This window comes from Carcharhinus amblyrhynchos, chromosome 6 (assembly GCF_965287045.1).
Source record: "Carcharhinus amblyrhynchos chromosome 6, sCarAmb.v2.hapA, whole genome shotgun sequence".
Taxonomy (NCBI): Eukaryota; Metazoa; Chordata; class Chondrichthyes; order Carcharhiniformes; family Carcharhinidae; genus Carcharhinus; species Carcharhinus amblyrhynchos.
In genome coordinates this window covers 41,938,458-41,960,463 of record NC_137329.1, presented here as the reverse complement: position 1 = coordinate 41,960,463, position 22,006 = coordinate 41,938,458, and the positions used below count along the sequence as shown (strand labels likewise).

The 22,006-nt window shown below is 43.8% G+C and overlaps 1 protein-coding gene across 2 annotated transcripts in view; it reads left to right on the top strand.

The window, feature by feature from the left end:
* The first annotated feature begins 581 nt into the window (after nucleotides 1-581).
* taldo1 (transaldolase 1) overlaps nucleotides 582-22,006 on the top strand; it is a 29,831-nt gene continuing 8,406 nt past the window's right edge. For both annotated transcript variants that reach the window (XM_080190315.1, XM_080190316.1), the window contains exons 1-4: nucleotides 582-716; nucleotides 6,253-6,376; nucleotides 19,152-19,259; nucleotides 20,170-20,301. In XM_080190315.1, coding sequence (XP_080046441.1) covers nucleotides 614-716; nucleotides 6,253-6,376; nucleotides 19,152-19,259; nucleotides 20,170-20,301 — 467 coding nt within the window. In that variant the 5' untranslated portion in view covers nucleotides 582-613. The remainder of the gene's footprint in view (nucleotides 717-6,252; nucleotides 6,377-19,151; nucleotides 19,260-20,169; nucleotides 20,302-22,006) is intronic.

Sequence of the window (22,006 nt, the reverse complement as noted above, 5' to 3'; positions counted from 1 at the left end):
CTACACATCTCCAAATACTAAGGGGCAATTTTAGCACGGCCAATCAACTTAACCTACACATCTTTGGACTGTGAAAGGAAACCGGAGCATCCAGAGGAAACCCACGCCGACACGCAACAATGTGCAAACTTCACAAAAGCGTTGACCGAAGCCAGGAATCGAACCCAAGCCCCTGGATCTGTGACGCAGCAGAACTAACCACTCTGCCGCACTGTCACTGGTGAAGAGTTTTCGCACCTGATTGGTTGATCGAATGCCCTTGTTGATATAATTGATCACCTGATGTGTAGTCGGTGTTGTCATTGGTGCGTTCTTGGAGCGAAGCCGATCGGATGGGGCGCCGCGAGTGTTGTTGGGGAAGGGAGCGGGATCTGATTGGCTAGCCTTCCTCCGGGTGGGGAAGCGGCTGATTGGCTGTCTCCTGACCTGGTGGCGCGTGATTGGTCAGCTCGCGGTGGCCAGCTCAGCGCAGAAGCCTTGCCGGCGGCGGGGGTGGGAGGTGGTGCGGCGTTGAGCGGGGCTCCATTGGCTGCGGCCGAATCATCCTCCTCCCCTGCGCCCCGCGTCGCTCCGCCCTCCCGATAAAGCTGCCCGCCCGCCCCTTGCTCGCACCATGGCAGAGTGCGAGCTGACAGCCAAGAGGCAGAAGATGGCGTCGGTGCTGGAACAGCTTAAGGAATTCACGGTGGTGGTGGCAGACACCGGGGACTTTAACGGTGAGGATGGCCGGGGGAGGGGGCGATATCTCCATGGCAACAATACCCACCCACTCTGCTCAGTCTTCCCCACCCCCGCCTTTACCCCCTACCGGATTGGGGGCGGGGGATCCCCGAGCAGAGCGTCACTGTGTGAAGTGGATCATCGCCACCTTTAATCAGACCCCGCATTGTGAGCTGTTTGTTGTTTGCTCATTCAGGCAAGGGGTGGGAAGTGACAGGCCTGTGGGGAGCAGGAACTCACTGGGAGGCCTCCCCACCCCACCTTCCGGCTGTCTCTCACCTCGGGGGGATTTCTCTCAAGTCTTGCTTCTGTTAGACCTCAGAATGAGCTTGGTAGTGTCCCGCCAGTCACTCACTCTGTGGCTCAGTGGGTGCTTCAGGTCCAGGGAGAATTCAACGCAGAACAGCCACTGCCACAGTATTGGAGATGCTGTCTCCCCCCACCTATGAGTTGTTAAGTTGAGACCCCCCACCCCAGGCAAACATTAGAGGATCCCATTGCCCTACTTTTGAGGAAGAGCTGAGGAATTCTGTGTGTATATTCCTCATCCAACATCAAAGGTTGGAAAGTGGTTGGCACTGTGGACCTGGGTTCAATTCTGGGCTTGAGTGACTGTGTGGAGTTTGCATGTTTTCCCTGTGTCTCGCATGGGTTTCCTCCTGCTACTCTAGTTTCCTCCCACAGTCCAGAGATGTGCACATTAGGTGGATTCACTGTGCTAAATTGCCCTTTAGTGTTCCAAGGTGTGTAAGTGGGGTAAATACATGAGGTTACGGGGATAGGGCCTGGGTGAGATGTATGGGTTGGGTAAATATATAGCATTATGGAGATAGGGAGTGTGTAAGATGCTGTATCTCCATAGTGCTATGTATTTGCCCAGCCTAGACATCTCACCCAGGTCCTATCAGAGAGTTGGTGCAGATCTGATTGGCAGAGTGGCCTCCATTTGCACTTCAGGATTATGTGATTTAACAAAACAGGTTGTGTGCAAGTTGCCATGTTTCCAGAATTGCAGCAGTAACCACACTTCAGAGCCCTTCACTTGGCTGTAGGGGACTTTGAGATGTCCAATGTTCATAAAAGATGTTATGTAAATACAAATGTCATTACCTTTTCAACACACTGGAAAGATGGAAGCCACTAAAACTATTCTCCTCTTACTGGTCTCATGCTTGTCTGTAAGGCTCCTGTGCTTAAATAAATGAAATTGGTTACTTCACACATCTACAAATGTACAGCAGAGAAGGTGGCCATCCAGCTTGTCTTTTTTTTTATTCTGTCAGAATGGACTGGGCAAATCCATTCCTTCCTCCAAGAACCAAATTCAAATTCCAATTGAATCTAACTCCCCACAAGGGAGGCAAACAAGATCCAAGCTGACACAATGAGACAATGCTCTTGGGCTTGATCTGATGCTTGATCTTAGCCAAAAGATTAAGAAGCTTGTCACGTCTGAAATGCTTTTAAACCAAAGTTCATGAATCGTGGTTCAAATTCTCCAGGGAATGTGCCAATTGCAACTCCTGACTATATATCAGGTGGCTGATTACATCAACTAATGGGTTGTGACCTCTTCATCAGCCCCAGGGAAACGACAATTTTCTTTTTTGCAAAAATATACTTGCTAACTTGCCCATTATGTTCGAGAGTCGGTAAGCTGCAAATGGCATAGAATCATACAGCGCAGAAGAGGCCCTTCAGCCCATCGAGTCTGCACTGACACATTTGAACTCCCACTTTAAAAGAGGGCCCGCACTTGGCCCATGGCCATGAATGTTATGATATGCCTCGTGCTCATCCATGTGTTTTTTAAGGGATGTGAGGCAATGGCATCCATCAGTATTTTGTTTCCTGATGTTTAGTCAAAGATGCTGGGGAGAATGTGACCTAATTCCTGAAAGAGGTGTTGGTTTTTACTCAACTTGTATTTCATCATGTCGATCTGTCTGAATTGTTACCACACATCCTTTCCAATTTTGAAAAAAACAAGAACATAGCGGGAGACAGAGCCATATGCCATTGTCCAGTGTACCTTCCAGCAAATGTCACTACAAGAGCAGGCTTGGCTGTCATGGTCCCATAGTCAAAGAAGAACATGAATTATATTTTACATATTTGGTGTCATGAAGTGTTTGACAGAGTATTAATTAATTTGAATCCAACCATTCACACCAACGTCCTCAAACTAGCAGATGTCTTTTGGTGATTGCTTGAGAGAGAGACTGTGGCCAGGACGTTGTAATGAACTAATATTGTCCTTGTTATTCTGCAGTGTTTGAATTAATACTGGGTCGGTAATAGGAACAGGAGTAGGCCATTCAGATCTGAGACTGCTTGAGTCATTTTAATAAGATTCAAAGAGCTGAATGGCCTACTCCTGTTCTTTTTACTGACGCAGTGTTAATTCGAACACTGCATTCACCTGGTTCACTTTGCTGCCTGATCTCTGTAACCCTTAATTTCAGAGTTTAAAAACCAATCAATGTCAGCCTTGAAAATATTCAAGGACTCGGACTCCACAGCTTTTTGGGGTAAAGAATTCCAAAGATTCTTTTGAGAAAAGAAATTCTTCCTCAAATCTGTCTTAAATAAGCATCCCAGTATTTACCCTGTCTAAACCACCTCTTTCCCCCCCCCCCACCCCCACCCTGAGAATCTTATGTTTCATATCACCCCTCATTTTGTGTTGTCTAACTAGCTCAATAAAGTATCAGTGAACAAAAGATAATATTGTTACAGTGGCAATCTGTCTGAACTAACAAGGGTAATTTGTATAGTCTGTATAACAATAACTATTAAATTTATTCCAGCAAAATGAGCAGAGGCTTTGTTGTTGCTGCTATTTGTGTATCTCTTAGGAAAGAGGATTTGAAAGAGCTTTAGAGAACCAAAATGAGTTAAACTTTTTGCATCCTGTACAGAACAATGACGCAATACAACCATTTCATAATATTCAATCCTGTTTTTCGGTACCAGTTCACTAAAATTTTACTAACAAATGCAAGTGTCTCATTGAAACTTCTCTGTAGTGTATACATAATGTGCTTTAAATACAACTGAATAATGTAAGAACAAGTTGCCCATTTCTAAAATTGGGCTGAATCAATTAAATCTATATTGCAAAATTTAAACCTATATAGACTCAAATGTCTAGCTAAATTAGATTGACTGCCTTGTGAATAAAATTATTGAAAAAGGCTTCAAAATAAAACTGTATCTTTCTTATGGCACCATTTGCCTACCTGTGGAACATGACCCATCTTAGTGATTTCCCATTCTGAAAAATTCTACATAAAACTTTTTTTTGTATACAGTGCTTTTCACATTTGTGAAGTATCATCATTCTCATTGTCATGAATATTTCCAAGTTCTTACCACCAAAGTAGATTAAACTTGAAATTGTCACGGTTCTAAAAAAAAAGCTGGAATCATTCAGTTAGTCAAATGGCCTTTTTTTTTTGCTGAAAGGTTTTATGGATTGAAACAGAGAATTTGTAATTATGACTAACCCTCTTTACAATGTCCACTGGGTCCAGTCTGTCCAATGCTCAAATCTGGGTTTAGTAAGGGAATTGATTTAAAGCATAAGCTGACTTAACAAGTTGAAATTTAAAGTTTTAAGTTAATTGTGTTGCAACTTGTGAAAAATGCAATATATTGTTCCCTGTAAGGATTTGGTACCTGCCTCATAATAATAATAGAATACAATGGTGCTCAAACTGCCTTACATTTTTGTCTTGCAAAAACAAATCAATAAAAGTCTCTGCTTTTCTAATACTGGGGTGTTTTAAACAGGAAAATCTAGATTTACATGCTTTTTTTGATGAATTGAATGTCCTCCAACACATTCAGTGCACAACTGTTACAGATGAAGGTTCATGTTTCAATTCCATTCTTGTAACAGAAGATGTGATGCAAATGTACTCCCTTATTGGGATGAAGGAAAACCAGACAGTGTATTTACTACTTCTGCTTGCTATCCAATAGCTTCTTACTAGAAGTGGATGTAGAATGAGGAGAGGAGATGATCAGCTGGGCCCCCCAAGCCTACGCCGCTCATTGGTCCAACCAGACCATTTTTCTGTATGCCTCCATTCCCAGTCTGCTTGTGTGGCTATCCAGATAAATCGTAATAGGTTGTGATGCCTAGTATAATTACAATTAAACAGTGCTGATATTTCCCACCTGGGTAAGGTTTTGCAGGGTGCCCAATGCCCGTTGACCTGATTTTAATGTGGATTCTTGGCAAAGGGAAGAGGAGAATGATGAAACCTGGGGAAAGAAGGGAAGGAAAGAAATTAACCTTAAAAAATTCTGGTTGCAGGAAATGAATTGTGCCCAAGCACAAGGAAAATTGAATCTATAGTTCTCTTGCTGTAATTTGAACTGTTTCTGCATGCCATGAAATCTTGACCACACAATGTTGTTCAACATGTAGGTGGGGCACAAACTGCTTAGTCACTTTGACTTTGCAGGAAGCAACGATTGCAAAATTCTTAATATCTGAATACGGCCTTTATAGGAATATTGCACAGCACACATATATATGGGTAATGGGCAGATACCTGAAACAAAACAAGTGTGCACTTTTTCTTTAAAAAAGGAAATTTTTTTGTTAAATTTGAACCAGACAGCCAATATTACTGAGGAGATAATTCCAATAATAATGTCACTAGCTGTATCTGAATATGTATACTATAGCTCTAGCTGAACAATTGCAGAAAGGGCATTTTTTAAACAAATTGAACAAACAAAATATTAAAATGGATCCCATAAGGTGGATGGAAAGGAAAGCATTTGTTTCCTCTAAATTTAAGACTTGCTGCTTTATACACAAATACATACAGCTTCTAAAAAGTCACATAGAACCATGGAATCTTACAGTGCAGAAGGAGGCCATTTGGCCCATTGAGTCTGCACTGATCACAATCCCACCCAGACCCTACTCCCATAATCCCATGTATCTATCCTAGCTAGCCCCCCTGACACTAAGGGGCAATTTAACATAGCCAATCAACCTAACTCATACATCTTTGGACCAGGAACTATATATATTCATATGCAGGCAAAAAGAACTTGTCCAGATGTTTCAGCTTTATTTGGGATGAAGAAAAGTATGGGGTACAATAACTTCCTGGTGAATTTGCCATGGCAAAGTCTCAACCAATCAATGCCAACTTACTAACCAATCATCATCTCTTTCAAAGGCAGGATAGACTGTTGTTCTCTTTGAAATTTAGCATTTTAGTGTCTGTCCTGATGCATGTATGACAAAAGATTCATTTAAAATTCAGTGATACACTCAATATAGTTCACTTAACACTTGCTAAAATCTGTACATACATATGCAGTGACCTGTCATCTGCAAGCAAAAAAATTTTAGAAATATTGGTAATTACAGAGAACAAACCTAAAATTGAATGTATGCCTTTCCCTGCTTGATTGTCATATGCCCGTTTACTTTTTTTTTCCTTTTTTCAAATAGCATAATATTTCTAACCAATGATTGAATGTGTTGCTTTTCATATGTAGCTATTGATGCATACAAACCCCAGGATGCCACAACCAACCCATCACTCATACTTGCTGCTGCTCAGATGCCAGCCTATGAAAAACTACTGGATGATGCCATTGAGTATGGAAAGAACCATGGCGGGTAAGAAACCTTTTAAAGTAAAGCCATAGTGGTAATAACTGCATGGGCTTTTTAAATGCAAATTGTAATCTAAACATGGGAAGAAGCAAAATATTAGACATTCCCTGCTCATTAGATCCACAGTAAATTTACAAAGTATTCTCTTTTGGAACAAACTTTGTAGAGAATTTGTTAAATAATTGCATATTGTATTGGAAGCATAACGTTAGCTAAGATAACATTGGGCCGAAGGGCCTGTTTCCCAGGCTGATTTTGTTCTTTTGTATAACTTTTCAATCTAAGATGTATTGACAACACCATCCTTCACCAAAGTGTCTCCTTCAATTTCCAGCTGGAAGGGGCTGCACTCACTTAGTTCTATTCATAATAATCCAATTATCGTCAGAGAATCATCTGCAATGGCTTCTCGTCCACGTTACAGTTTAGTAACATGCTCTGAAAACCCCTCAGGTTCCACATATACACTGACAACAATCAGCTCTACTTAACTGTCATCTCTCTTCCAACTTCCACTGTCTCTAAATTGTCAGACTACTTGTCCAACATCCAGTACTAGATGATCAGAAATGACCTTCAACTAAACATTTGGGAAGATTGAAGCAATTGCCTTCAGTCTTCACAAGCTCTGTTCACTAGCCGTATGCTTTCTTTTATCAGACACGGCCAGACTGACCCAGTGAAGCGCTTTTGACCATGTACCTTTGCCGTCAAGACGCAGAAACTCCTAAATGGCTTGACACATAGATGTTTTGGCTGGCTGGAGAGTCTAAAACTATGGTCACAGTCTCCAAATAAAGAATCATTAATTTAGAACTAAATGAGGAAATATTTCTTTACTCTAAGCGTTGTGAAAGTCCCCACACCTGAGGCTGTGGTTGCTCAGATACTATGAGTCCAGGGGCATGGGAATACCCCTGGGAAAGAAGGTGGGGCAGCAGATTATCTTATTGAATTACGGAACAGAGTCAAGAAGCTGAATGGTTTAATTTGTTCCTGTTTCTTATGTCCTCCTTGTTTAATGCAACATCACCAGCACCTCCCCTGCCTCAACTCGTCCATAAAAACCTAATCTATGCCTATGTTGGTTCTTGACATGACTGTTTCATGCACTTCTGGTCAGTTTCCCAGTTCGCTGAAAATTCTGCTGTATCCTAATTTAAACCAAGTCACGTAAGCCCATCGCCTCTATTTACTCTTGGTTGATCTGTCCTAATAACTCCACGAGCATAGTTTGTCAAATTTTGTTTGGTAACACTCCTGTGAAATGTCACATGACACTAATTACATTGTAGCATGATTTAATGATCAGAGTTGTGGACCTGTGCAAACTATTTGAAGATGGGTGTAATCAAGCCATGCTTAAATGGAAATAAAATATTTCTCGGATTTGAGTAGCAGCAAAAACTCCTTTTCCCAATCAACAATTATGATCACACGTGGTCTGAGGTGCAGTAAGTATATAATCAAGCTGAATCAGTTTATTCTGTGCTAGCTTCTTTGCACTAAATATTCATGCATCAGAAGCCAGAGCTTGGATTTAAGGATGTGTATAAGATTACACTCATTGCCCTTTAAACTTAACAACTGCCTGCAATTCTTGATATTCAAATAAATATACTAATCAAAGCATCTGCAATTCTTGACATTAGATTGGAATATTTATTTGAATAATGTTTAAAGTGGTATTAATGCTGCGTGAAAAGATGTACTGACTGTCAGTACATTCTCATTTCAGTAAATTTTATTTTAATTGTGGATCTGCTTCTTTCCTTGCACTTTGACAAAGTACATGAGAAACAGGAATATAATACCGTTCAGCACTTTGAGCTTGCTCCACTATATTTTATGTGATCACGGCTGAGCTTCAGCCTGTCTCCATGAATCACTCAATCCCCTATATCCCAAAATCGGTTGATTTCTAACCTGAATATAGACAAAACGAGCATTCACAACCCTCAAGGGTGGAAAATTCTAAAAACTTACAAACCTTTTGGGTGAGGAAATTTCTCCTCTTAGAATTCCTATCGTGCAGAAGGAGATCATTCAGCCCTTCAAGCCCGCACCAACTCTCAAAAGAGCATCCCACCCAGGTCCTATCCCTTAATCTGATGTGATCACCCCACTAATCCCCCTAACCTACACATTTTAACAGACTAAACAGCAATTTAGCATGGCCAATCCACCTAACCTGCACAGCTTTTGACTGTGGGAGGAAACTCATGCAGACTCTGGGAAAATGTACAAACTCCACACTTAGTCACTCAAGGGCAGAATTGAACTGGGTCCCTGGCACTGAGGCATCAGTGCTAGTCACTGTGCTGACCTCAGTCTTAAATGGATGACCACCCCTTGCCCTAAATTGCAGCTAGGGGAAACATACATGCAGCATTTACCCTATCAAGCTCCTTAAGAATTATATACATGTCAATTAGATTGCCTCTCATTTTTCCAAATTCCAGTGAGAGTCAGTCTCCTCGTAGGACAATCTTTTCATCCCAGGAATTTGCCTAGTGAACAGTTCTTACACTCAAAGAACAAAAATCAGTACAGCACAAGAACAGACCCTTTGGCCCTCCAAGCCTGTGCTGCTCATGCACCTAACTAGACCATTTGTTTGTATCCCTCTATTCCCAGTCTGTTTGTGTGGCTATCTAGATAAATCTTAAACGATCCCAGCGTGTCTGCCTCAACCACCTTGGCAGCACATTCCAGGCCCCCACCACCCTCTGTGTAAAATACATCCTCCTGACATCTGTGTTGAACCTTGCCCCCTTAACCTTGAACTTGTAACCCCTTGTGTTTGTCATTTGGGAAAAAGCTTCCCACTGTTCACCCTATCTATGCCCTTCACAATTTTATACACCTCTATTAGGTCACCCCTCATCCTCCATCTTTCCAGGGAGAACAACCCCAGTTTGCCCAATCTCTCCTCATAGCTAAGACCCTCCATACCAGGCAACGTCCTGGTAAACCTTTTCTGTACTGTCTCCAAAGCCTCCACGTCCTTCTGGTAGTGTGGCGACCAGAACTGGACGCAGTATTCCAAATGTGGCCTAACCAACATTCTATGTATCTGCAACGTCATATGCCAACCTTTATACTCTGTGCCCTGTCCAATAAAGGCAAGCATGCCACATGCATTCTTCACCACCCTGTCCACCTGTGCTGCCACCTTTAGGGATCTGTGGACTTCCACACCCAGGTCACTCTGTGTCTATACTCCTGGTGGTTCTGCCATTTATTGTATAGCTCCGTCCTGCATTAAATCTACCGAGATGCATCACTTCGCATTTATCTGGATTAAATTCCATCTGCCGTTTCTCCGCCCAATTTTCCAGCATATCTATATCCTGCTGTATTCTCTGACAATGTTCATACTATCCGCAGGTCCAGCAATCTTTGTGTCATCCACAAACTTACTGATCACATCAGCTACATCTTCTTCCAGATCATTTATTTTTATTTTATCAAACAGGAGAGGTCTCAGTACAGAGCCCTGTGGAACACCACTAGTCACAGACCTCCAACCGGAAAAAGATCCCTCCACTGCTACCCTCTGTTTTCTATGGCCAAGCCAGTTCTCCACCCATCTAGCTAGCTCACCTTTTATCCCATGAGATTTAACCTTTTGCACCAGCCTGCCATGAGGGACCTTGTCAAACGCTTTACTAAAATCCATATAGACGACATCGACCACCCTTCCCTCCTCAATCATTTTTGTCACCTCCTCAAAAAACTCAATCAAGTTTGTGAGGCATTATCTCTCTCGTACAAAACCATGCTGTCTGTTGCTAATGAGATTATTGTGTTCTAAATGCACATATATCCTATCTCTAAGAATCTTCTCCAACAATTTCCCTACCACTGACGTCAAGCTCACCGGCCTTTAATTACCTGGATTATCTTTGCTACTCTTATTAAATAATGGGACCACATTTGCTTTCCCCTAATCCTCTGGGACCTCACCAGTGTCCAGTGAAGAGATAAAGATTTCTGTTAGAGGCCCAGCAGTTTCATCCCTTGTCTCCCTAAGCAGTCTAGGATAGATGCCATCAGGCCCTGGAGACTTGTCCGTCTTAATGTCTCCTAAAAAAAAACCTAACACTTCCTCCCTTGTAATTGAGATTTTTTTCTAACGGGTCAACACATCTGAGACAGTACCAGTCAACATGTCCCTTTCGTTTGTGAATCCTGATGCAAAGTATTCATTTAGGATCTCACCTACTTCTTTGGGTTCTAAGCATGATTCCCCTCCTCTGTCCCTGAGAGGTCCGATCCTTTCCTTGACAACCCTCTTGTTCCTAACGTATGTATAAAATGCCTTAGGATTCTCCTTAATCCTGTCTGCCAAGAACATTTTGTGACCCCTTTTTGCCCTTCTAATTCCCTATTTGAGCTCATAAGAACATAAGAAATAGGAGCAGGAGTCGGCCATCTAGCCCTTCGAGCCTGCCCCACCGTTCAATAAGATCATGGCTGATCTGAAGTGGATCAGTTCCACTTTCCCGCTTTCTCCCCATAACCCTTAATTCCCCTGTCTACCAGAAACCTATCTACCCGTGACTTAAATATATTCAGCAAGGTAGCCTCCACCACTTCAACAGGCAGAGAATTCCAGAGATTCACCACCCTTTGAGTGAAGAAGTTCCTCCTCAACTCTGATCTAAACTGCACCCCACCCCCCCTTTATCTTGAGGCTATGTCCTCCAGTCCTGCTATCCTTTCCAAGCGGGAAGAATCTCTCTGCCTCTACCCTATCCATCCTCTTCATTATCTTATACATCTCTATAAGATCCCCCCTCATCTTTCTAAACTCCAACGAGTACAGACCCAGTCTATTTAGTCTTTCTTCATAGGCCAACCCCCTCATCTCCGGTATCAGCCTAGTGAACCAACTCTGCACTCCCTCCAAGGCTGATATATCCTTGCGCAAGTGCGGCGACCAAAACTGCACACAGTACTCCAGCTGCGCCCTCACCAGTACCCTGTACAGTTGCAGCAAGACCTCCCTACTTGTATATTCTATCCCCCTCGCTATAAAGGCCAACATTCCATTTGCCTTCTTGATCACCTGCAGACTGGGTTTTTGCAACTCGTGCACAAGGACCCCCAGGTCCCTCTGCACTGTAGCATGTTGCAGCTTTTCGCCTTTTAAATAATAATCCCTCCTTTTGTTATTTCTGCCAAAGTGGATAACCTCACACTTGCTAACATTATACTCCATCTGCCAGGTCCTCGCCCACTCGCTCAGCCAGATCTCTGCAGACTTTCCACACCCTCCACGCAGTTTCCTTTTCCACTCATGTCTGTGTCATCAGCAAATTTCATCACCCTACACTCAGCCCCCTCCTCCAGATCATCTGTATAAATGGTAAAACAGTTGAGGCCCCAGCACCAGTCCCTGCGGCACTCCACTAGTCACCATCTGCCAACCAGAATAGCACCCATTAATACCAACTCTTTGCTTCCTATTGGACAGACAATCCTCTATCCACGCTAACACCTTACCCCCAACTCCGTGCACCCTAACCTTCTGCAGCAACCTTTTGTGAGGCACCTTATCAAACGCCTTTAGGAAATCTAAAAACACCACATCCACCAGTTCTCCTCTGTCTACCGCACTAGTCACATTCTCATAGAAATCTAATAAATTCGTCAAACACGACTTCCTCTTAACGAATCTGTGTTGCGTCTGCTCGATCAAACCATTCTTTTCTAGGTGCCTCGCTATTTCTTTGACGGATTCAAGTATTTTTCCAACTACAGACATTAAACTAACTGACCTATAATTCCCTGCCTTTTGTCTGCTGCCGTTTTCCAATCTTCCGGCACTTCCCCAGAGTCCAGCGAATTTTGATAAATAGTTACTAAGGCATCCACTATCACCTCTGCCATTTCTTTCAGAACCCTGGGATGCATTCCATCCGGTCCTGGGGACTTGTCCACCTTCAGTCCCATTAGTCTATCAAGCACTACCTCTCTAGTGATAGAAGGATGGTAGGAGATGAGGGCCTAAATGCGATTACTATCTTTAATATCCGGCAAACTATTCGTGTCCTCCTCCGTGAAAACCAAGGCAAAAAACTTATTTAAAGCCTCAGCCATTTCCTCATCGCCCACAGCTGAATCCCCCCTCTCATCCTCCAACATTCACACTAGCCAGCCTCCTCCTCTTTATATATTTGTAAAAACTTTTACTGTCATTTTTTATATTTAGGCTAGTTTAGCTTTATAGTCTATCTTTCCTTTCTTTATCACCTTCTTAGTCATTCTTTGTTGATTTTTAAATCTTTTCCACTCTTCTAGTCGCCCACTATTTTTAGCCACTCTGAATGCATCAGCTTTTAATTTAATACTCTCCTTTATTTCCTTAGATAACCACGGCTGGTTATCCTTTCTCCTACAGTCCTCCTTTACCATTGGAATATATTTCTGCTGAGTACTGAAAAAGATCTCCTTAAAAATCCTCCACTGTTCCTCAGCTGTCCTACCAACCAATCTGCGCCCCCAATCTACATTCGCCAATTCCGCTCTCATCCTATCATACTCCCCTCTGCTCAAATAGAGGTCACAGGTTCAGGACCCTACTTTCTCATCCTCCATCTACATCAGAAATTCAATCATACTATGATCACTCGTCCCAAGAGGATCCCTCAAGAAGATCCCTAATTCTACCTGCCTTGTTACACAACACCAGATCTAAGATAGCTCGCTCCCTCATAGGTTCCATTACATACTGTTCAAGGAAACTATCCTGACAGCATTCCAAGAACTTTTCCTCAAGCCCACCACGTCCAAGTTGGGTCATCCAATCAATATGCAGATTAAAATCCCCCATAATTATCACCGTTCCATTTCTGCACGCATTAATTATTTGCTTGTTTATAGCCCACCCCACCTCAGTTATTATTTGGGGGCCTATTGACCACACCCACCAGCATCTTCCTCCCCTCACTATTCCTTATCTCCACCCACAACAATTCCATGTTTTGCTCTTTGGAGCCTATATCTTCCCTTACTACCGCCCTGATATTATCCTTAATTAACAGAGCTACCCTACCCACTTTTTCCTCCCATCTATCCTTCCTAAGCAACTGATACCCCTGGACATTCAGTTCCCAGTCCCTGTCACCCTGCAACCACGCTGAACAGGTCCCATCTGCCTCAAAACTGGTGCCAATGCCCCATAAATTCAAACCCATTCCTCCCACACCATTCCCTGAGCCACCCATTCATTTCCTTAATCCTATTTACCCTGTGCCCATCTGCATGTGGTTCAGGTAGTAATCTAGGGATAACCACCTTTTCGGTTCTGCTTTTTAATTTGGTTCCCAGCTTTGCATACTCACTCTGCACATCCTTAGTTCCTATTTTGCCTATGTTGTTGTGGTTCATGTGGGTGCCAACGATCGGATTCTCACCCTCCCACTCCAGGTTCTTCTGCAGCCCAGATGAGACATCCTGGACCCGAGCACCAGGCAGACAACACATTCTTCGGTATTCTTTATCCTTGTCACAAAGGACAGTGTCTATGTCCCTAACTACCCTATCCCCAATTACCACTACATTCCTCTTCCGCTTTGACCTCTGTCTGCACCACTGTACTGTGGGCAGTTTACTCGTCAACTTTGCAGCCCTTGTTCTTGTCCACACTGGGAGCAAGAATCTTAAACCTGTTGTGCAGATTCAGGGGCTGAGGCTTTTGGGTTCCCCCCTCCTTCCTCCCTCCCTTCTTCCTGTTCCTGACCCTCAGAGTTAGTCAGTTTAGGGGGTTTGAATTTCTCTTGTAACCCGTTATCCAGGTTACAGTCCCCCCTCCCTGATGAGCCTCAGTGTCTGAAGCTCTCAGCTCGTCTACCTTGAGCTGGAGCACCTCAAGCAACCAGCACTTAACGCAGACATAGTCACTGGGAAGCACCTTGGGGTCCACCAGCTCCCACATCATGCAGAAACTGCACATCACATGTCCCTCCATCTCAGTCTCCTAGTGAATTCTAAACACAGTTAAGAATTTAGACTGACCTTGCCCCTTTTCTCCAAAGCCCTTACAGCTCACTTTGCTCCCTTCTCACTCCACTGCCCACTGTCTACTGCAACCCTCCTTTTATACTTTGTGCGGTAAAAAATCCCTTCCCACAAAGCCCTGCGGCCCACTTCCTGTTTAACTTTTAAAGCAGAAATGCCGTTTAAAAAGCCCGCAAAAATCTTTACAAAGGCAATCACTTACCTTTACTCCGTGTAACCTTCTCTCCGTGCGCTCCCACGAACAATCTTTTTTGCTTTCCCTGTATCCCTCCATGGCTCCATCTGTTTTTAGCTGTCTGGACCTTACGTATGCCTCTTTCCTTTTTGATTAGACCTGCGATTTCCCTGGTTATCCACGGCTCTCGAATCTTACCTTTCCTATCATTCTTTTTTATAGACGCATGCCTGTCCTGCAGCCTTATCAACTGCTCCTTAAAAGACTCCCACATGCCAGATGTGGATTTACCCTCTAATAGCCTCTCCCAATCAACAGCCATCAAATCCTGCCTAATCTGGCTTAGTTTGCCTTCCCCCAATTCAGCACCTTACCCATAGAACAACACTCATCTTTTTCCATTACTATCCTCAAGTTTACAGAATTGTGGTCACTATTTGCCACATGTTCCCCTACTGAAACTTTGACGATCTGACTGGGCTCATTCCCAGTACTAGGTCCAGTACAGCACCCTCTCTAGTTGGACTAACCACATACTGTTCCAAAGAACCTTCCTGTACGCACTTTATAAATTCCTCCCCATCCAGTCCCCCAGCCCTAAGTGATTTCCAGTCTATACAAGGGAAATTAAAGTCGCTCACTACAGCGACTCTTTTTTTTTCACCTATCCAGAATCTTCTTACATATCCATTCCTCAAATTCCCATGGGCTATTGGGAGGCCTGTAGTATACCCCCAATACAATGACTGCGCCCTTCCTGTTTCTGAGCTCCACCCACAGTGACTTGTTACATGACCCTTCTAAGTTGTCCACCCTCTGTACCACTGTAATATGCTCCCTAACCAGTATTGCTACTCCCCCACCTTGTCCCTTCTCTGTCGCGCCTAAACCACTTATACCCCAGAATATTCAGCTGCCAGTCCTGACCTTTTAACCAAGTCTCCGTCACTGCAACCACATCCAAGTTCCACGCAAGCATTAAGGCTCTAAGTTCGTCTGTCTTGCCCGTTACGCTCCTTGCATTGAAGCAGATGCACTCCAGACCTCCAGGCCCACTGAGGTCATCCTCCCCCAGAATAGCCTTGTCCTGGCCCCAAGTTCGTCCCCAGCCTCTATGCTTATTGACCTATTGTTTTGATCCCCACCCCCTGCCACATTAGTTTAAACCCGCCCGAACAACACTAGCAAAACTCCCAGCCAGGATATTCATACCCTTCCAGTTAAGGTGTAACCTGTCCTTCTTGTACAGGTGCCATCCTGTCTTGAGGGCTTCCCAGTGATCCACGAATTTGAAACCCTCCCTCCTGCACCAGTCCTTTAGCCATGCGTTCAGTTGTACAATCTCCTGTTCCTAGCCACACTAGCGCTTGGCACTGGGAGTAGTCCAGAGATTGCCACCCTAGAGGCCCTACTTTTTAGCCTACTACCCAACTCCCTGAATTGCTTTCGCAGGACCTCCCTGCTCTTTCTGCCTACGTCATTTGCACCAATGTGGACAATGACGTCTGTCTGGTTATCTGCCTGGTTTAGTATGCTTCCTACCCACTCAGAGACATCCAGGACCCTGGCATCAGGGAGGCGGACTACTATCCTGGAGTCTAGTTTGCGCCCACAGGACCACCTGTCTGTGCCTCTAACTATTGTCCCCACTACTATTGCTCTCCTAGTCCCCCTCTTTCCCTTCAGAGCCACAGAGTCTGACTCCATGTCAGCGACCTGGTCACCTTGGCTTACCCCTGGAAGGTCATCCCCTCCCACAGTATCCAAAACGGTATACTTATTTTGGAGAGGGATAACCACAGGGGATCCCTTCACTGACTGCTCTGTCCCTTCCCTGCTGTTGTCTGTTGTCTGTCCCCCAGCCCTTACTGTTAAGGGGAACAACCACCTGGGTACTCTCTAGTATGTGACCTTTACCCTTCCTAACCGTGACCCACGTGTCTTCTTCCCGTGGCCTTGGTGTGACTACCTGCCTATAACTTCCCTCTATTAATTCCTCATTCTCCCTGACTAGACTAAGGTCATCGAGCTGCAGCTCCAGTTCCCTAACAAGGTACCTCAGGAGCTGCAATTCGACGCACCTGGTGCAGATATGGATTCCGGGAAGCTAGGCAACTCCATGAACTCCCACATCCAACACTGAAAGCAACAAACTGGCCTTTTACTCATGCTTACCCCTTTCTTTAAATTTCTGGAAGAATGAAGAACAGAACCTACCCTGCCTCTGCCTGTTTACGCTGAAGCCCATTGAGCCAAAGCCCTTCAGCCTTCACTGTGTTCCCTCTCATTCTGCTATCTGCTACCTGCTACTGACATTGCCCGCTGTATAGAGTGGCCTTCGTTTTATTGTTCCCTTTCATCAGTAGTTCATGTCAGGCACCTGCACAGTTTTCCCAGTTTAAAAAAAAACTTTTGAAAGGAAAAAAGCCCACAAAAAAACCTTAAACTTAATGAATAAATAAATAAGCAAGCAAACACTAGCTGCCTTACCCTCAGCACGAATCTCTCCCTCTCAAACTTGCTCTGGTCTCACAATAAGGTCGATTCCCCAGGTGAGTGACTTATAGTAAATTAAGAAACTCAAACTCCCAGACTACCCTGCGGTCCGCTTCCCGTTCCCCAGTTAAAAAAACACTTGAAAGGAGATAAGCCCGCGAGAAAAACTTAAACTTAACGAATAAGTAAACAAGCAAACACTAGCTGCCTTACCCTCAGCACGAATCTCTCCCTCTCAAACTTGCTCTGGTCTCACAAAGGCAAGTGTATTCTTCCTTTGGTAAAAATTCAAAATTGTACATGGAACTCCAGGTGAAGTCTGTTCAAAGCTGCAATTCCAGTATGACTACTATTATATTACAATTGTTTTTTAATGAAAACAAACCTACAAATTTTTTTATCCTGTTCTAAAAACATAAACATAGAAACTCGAAACAGGAGTAGGCCATTTGGCCCTTCAAGCCTGCTCTGCCATTCATTTTGATCATGGCTGATCATCAAATTCAATATCCTGATTTCGCACCCCCCCCCCCCCCCCGCCCCCAACATGCTTTGATCTCTTTAGCCCCTAGAGCTAGCTCTAATTTCTTCCTGAAATCAATCATTGTTTTGGCCTCAGCTACGTTCTGTGGTAGTGAATTCCATACATTCACCACTCTCGAGGTGAAGGAACCTCCTCACCTCAGTTCTAAAAGGTTTACCCCTTATCTTCAAAATATGACCCCTCAGTCCATCTCCTCCACCATTGAAAACCTTCTTCCTGAATCTACCCTGTTAGAATTTTGTAGGTTTCTATGAGATCCCCCTAATTCTTCTACATATCCTAACCAATTTAGCCTCTCTTCCTATGACCTGCCATCCCAGAAATCAGTTGGTAAATGTTTGCTGTATTCCCTCTAATAGCAAGGACACCAAAACTGCACACAATCCTCCAGGTGTGGCCTCACCAACGCCCTATACAATTGCAGCAAAATATCCCTATTCCTATATTCAAATCCTCTTGCAATGTAGACCAACATACCATTTGCCTTCTTTACTGCCTGCTGTACTGCATGCTTATTTTCAGTGACTAATACATGAGGCACCAATGTCTCGCTGAGTGTTTCCTCTCAATTTACAGCCATTCAAGTAATAGTCTGTCTTCCTATCATTGCTACCAAAGTGGATAACCTCATTTGTCTAAGTTATACTGCATCTGCCGTGCATATGCTTATACACTCAGCCTGTCTAAGTCACACTGAAGCACCCCTGCATCCTCCTCACAGCTTACTCTCCTGCCCAACTTTGTATCATCTGCAAATTGAAGATAATAATTCAGCTCCCTCTTCCAAATCATTAATAATGTGAACAGTTGGAGTTTTAGTACAGATCTCCACTAGTCACTGACTGCCATTTATGCCAACTCTTTGCTTCCTATCTGCTAACCAGCTTTCTATCCATGTCAAGATGTAACCTGCAATCTTACGTGCTTTAACTTTACTTAATACTCAGTATGTGAGACCTTGTCAAAAACCTTCTGAAAGCCTGAATAAGCCACATACACTAGTTCTCCTTGGTCAACTGTATTAATTACACGCTGCATGTTAACTTCCTGATTCATGTACAAAAACATCTAGACGCTTTTTGATAGCAGCACCTCTTGGTCTCTTGCCATCTTGTTACAAATATACAAATTTGGAGCTGGAGTAGACTGTTTGGTGCCTCAGGTCGGGACTGCTCTGCTGTTCAGTAAGATCATGGCTGATCTGCAAAATGGCCTCAAGTTCACATTCCACCTGCTCCTGAGTAACCCTTGTTGGTCAAAAAGCTGAATAACCTTGCCTTCAAAAGTTCCAAAAATTCATGACACTTATTCTCATTTTTAAAATTTTATTTGATGGGAGACCCCTTGCTTTTAAACTGCCCTCTTGTTCTAGTCCTCTCATAAGGGGAATCACCCTTTCAGCGTCGACCGTGTCAAGTCTCTTTAGAATCCTGTGTTTCAATAAGATCATCTGTCCTCCTTCTAAACTCCAATGGAAACAAACCCAGCCTGTCCGACTTTTCCTTGTAACTTAAAACTACCTTTTTTGTTCTCAGATCTGAGGCTGAACAAATGTCCAATGTCGTAGACAAGCTGTTTATCAACTTTGGGGTGGAAATTTTGAAGAAAATTCCTGGCAGAGTTTCAACTGAAGTTGATGCAAGGTAAAAAATTGATAATACTTGAACAGCAGCTTACAATAAATATCGAGTACAGTCAATTTTAAACTTATCTGCCCAATAGAATTAGTGGGTTGCCCAGTTTGCTTTAATATAGCCCTCTACTTTGTATGTTCATGATGTAGTGACATTATTTTATCATATCATGAAGTCATTTGCTGACCTCATGTTAATTTAAAACATGTTTCTTGTCTTTGTGTTTTATGTATATTGACACTGACTCCTCTACCTAAATCCCAATCGTTAGGTAACAGGAAGGACAATGGTTCCAACACTGATCCCTGTGATTCACCATTTACACCTCACTAGTATGAAAATAAAATTTTAGATCTTCTCTTTACAATTTAACTCCACTAGAGAGAAGTGATGATTAATTCTCCAAAGCATGTCCACTACCTGCAAGGCGCAGGTCAGGAATATGATGGAATATTTCCACTTGCCTGGATGAGTGCAGCTCCAACAATGCTAGGAACTCAACGCCATTTGGACTAAAGTTGTATGCATGATACCCTATCCACTACTTTAAACTTTTGCTCCCACCACCATTGGTGCATAGTGGCTGAAGTGTGTAGGATCTGCTGACTCATTTAAGCAACTCACCAATCCTCCTCCAAACCGCACGCTGCCCTGACTTGGAACTGCATCTCTTTTCCTTCATTGTCACTCAGTTAAAAATCTGGAACACCCTTGCAACACTGGATGTACCTACAACATATGAGCTGCAGTGATTCAACAGGTAGCTTACTGACACCTTCTTGAGGGTAATTGAGGGTGGCATCAAATGCCAATCTTGTCAATAACACCTACAACGCATGAAATAATTAAACAAACTGTTGTTTTTTTGACTAACTGCATCACCTGGATGTGCCTGTTGCTCATTTTTGATCTATGCTAGGTTGTCATTTGACAAAGATGCTATGGTCCGAAAGGCCCAACGCCTAATTCAAATGTATAAGGATGCTGGAATCAACAAGGATCGTATTCTCATCAAACTTGCTTCTACATGGGAGGGTATCCAGGCTGGGAAGTAAGTATTGCTTTGTAGAAGTGCCGGAGGATTGGAAAACGGCTAATGTTACGCCGTTGTTTAAGAAGGGTGCCAGGCAAAAGGCAGGGAATTATAGGCCGGTTAGTTTAACGTCTGTGGTAGGTAAAATGTTAGAATCCGTCATTAAGGAGGAAATTGCGAGGCATCTTGAAGGGAATTGCTTGATAGAGCAGACGCAGCACGGTTTCCTTAAAGGGAAGTCGTGTCTGACAAATTTACTGGAGTTCTATGAGGATGTGTCTACGGCGGCCGATAGAGGAGAGCCGGTGGATGTGGTCTTTCTGGATTTTCAGAAGGCGTTTGACAAAGTACCTCATAAGAGGTTATTGCAGAAGGTCAGGGGACTTGGAGTTGGGGGTAGGGTGTTAGCGTGGAAAGAGGATTGGTTGTCAAATAGGAGGCAGAGAGTGGGGGTCAACGGGTGCTATTCGGATTGGCGGATGGTGACTAGTGGAGTGCCCCAGGGGTCGGTGCTGGGGCCTCAGCTTTTTACCATTTATATAGATGATCTGGAGGAGGGAACCGAGTGTAGGGTGTCGCAATTTGCTGATGACACCAAGATTGGGGGAACGGCAAATTGTGCGGAGGGTGTGGAGAGTCTGCAGAAGGATCTAGATAGGCTGGGCGAATGGGCCAGGAAATGGCAAATGGAATTTAATGTTGGCAAGTGTGAGGTGGTCCACTTTGATAGGAAGAATGGTAGGAAGGACTATTACTTACGTGGCGAAAAACTGCAGCAGGCGACGATGCAGAGGGACCTCGGGGTCCTTGTGCATGAGTCGCAAAAACCCAGCTTGCAGGTGCAGCAGGTGGTCAGGAAGGCAAATGGGATGCTGGCCTTCATAGTGAAGGGGATTGAATATAAAAGTAGGGAGGTCTTGCTGCAGCTGTATAGGGCATTGGTGAGGCCGCAGCTGGAGTACTGTGTGCAGTTTTGGGCGCCGCACCTGCGCAAAGATATTTTGGCCTTGGAGGGAGTGCAGAGGAGGTTTACTAGGCTGATACCGGAGTTGAGGGGGTTGAGCTATGAGGAGAGGCTGAATAAACTAGGCTTGTACTCGTTGGAGTTTAGAAGAATGAGGGGAGATCTCATCGAGACATATAAGATGATGAATGGGATGGATAGGATAGAGGTGGAGAGACTCTTCCCGCTCAAAAAAGACAGTAGGACTAGGGGGCACAGCCTCAAGATAAAGGGGGGGCGTTTTATAACGGAGTTGAGGAGGAACTTCTTCACTCAAAGGGTGGTGAATCTCTGGAATTCTCTACCCGTTGAAGTGGTGGAGGCTGCCTCGCTAAATATTTTCAAGAAGCGGGTTGATGGGTTTTTGATAAGAGAGGGGATTAAGGGTTATGGGGAGAGGGCCGGAAAGTGGAACTGAGCCACGACAGATCAGCCATGATCTTATTGAATGGCGGGGCAGGCTCGAAGGGCCAGATGGCCTACTCCTGCTCCTATTTCTTATGTTCTTATGTTACATAATTTACTAAAAATGGCAATGAATATAGTCCATGTGATTGTACTTTTAATCAGACTTTTGAGAGACCAACCAAATCTATTTTAATACTCCCAATTTCTAACAAAACCTAGTGGAAACGGTAAAGGGATTCCATTCCTTGCTCTTCATGCCTGATTGCAGCTTAATGTTTGCATCTTAATTAGCTGAATTGCAAAGGATCATTT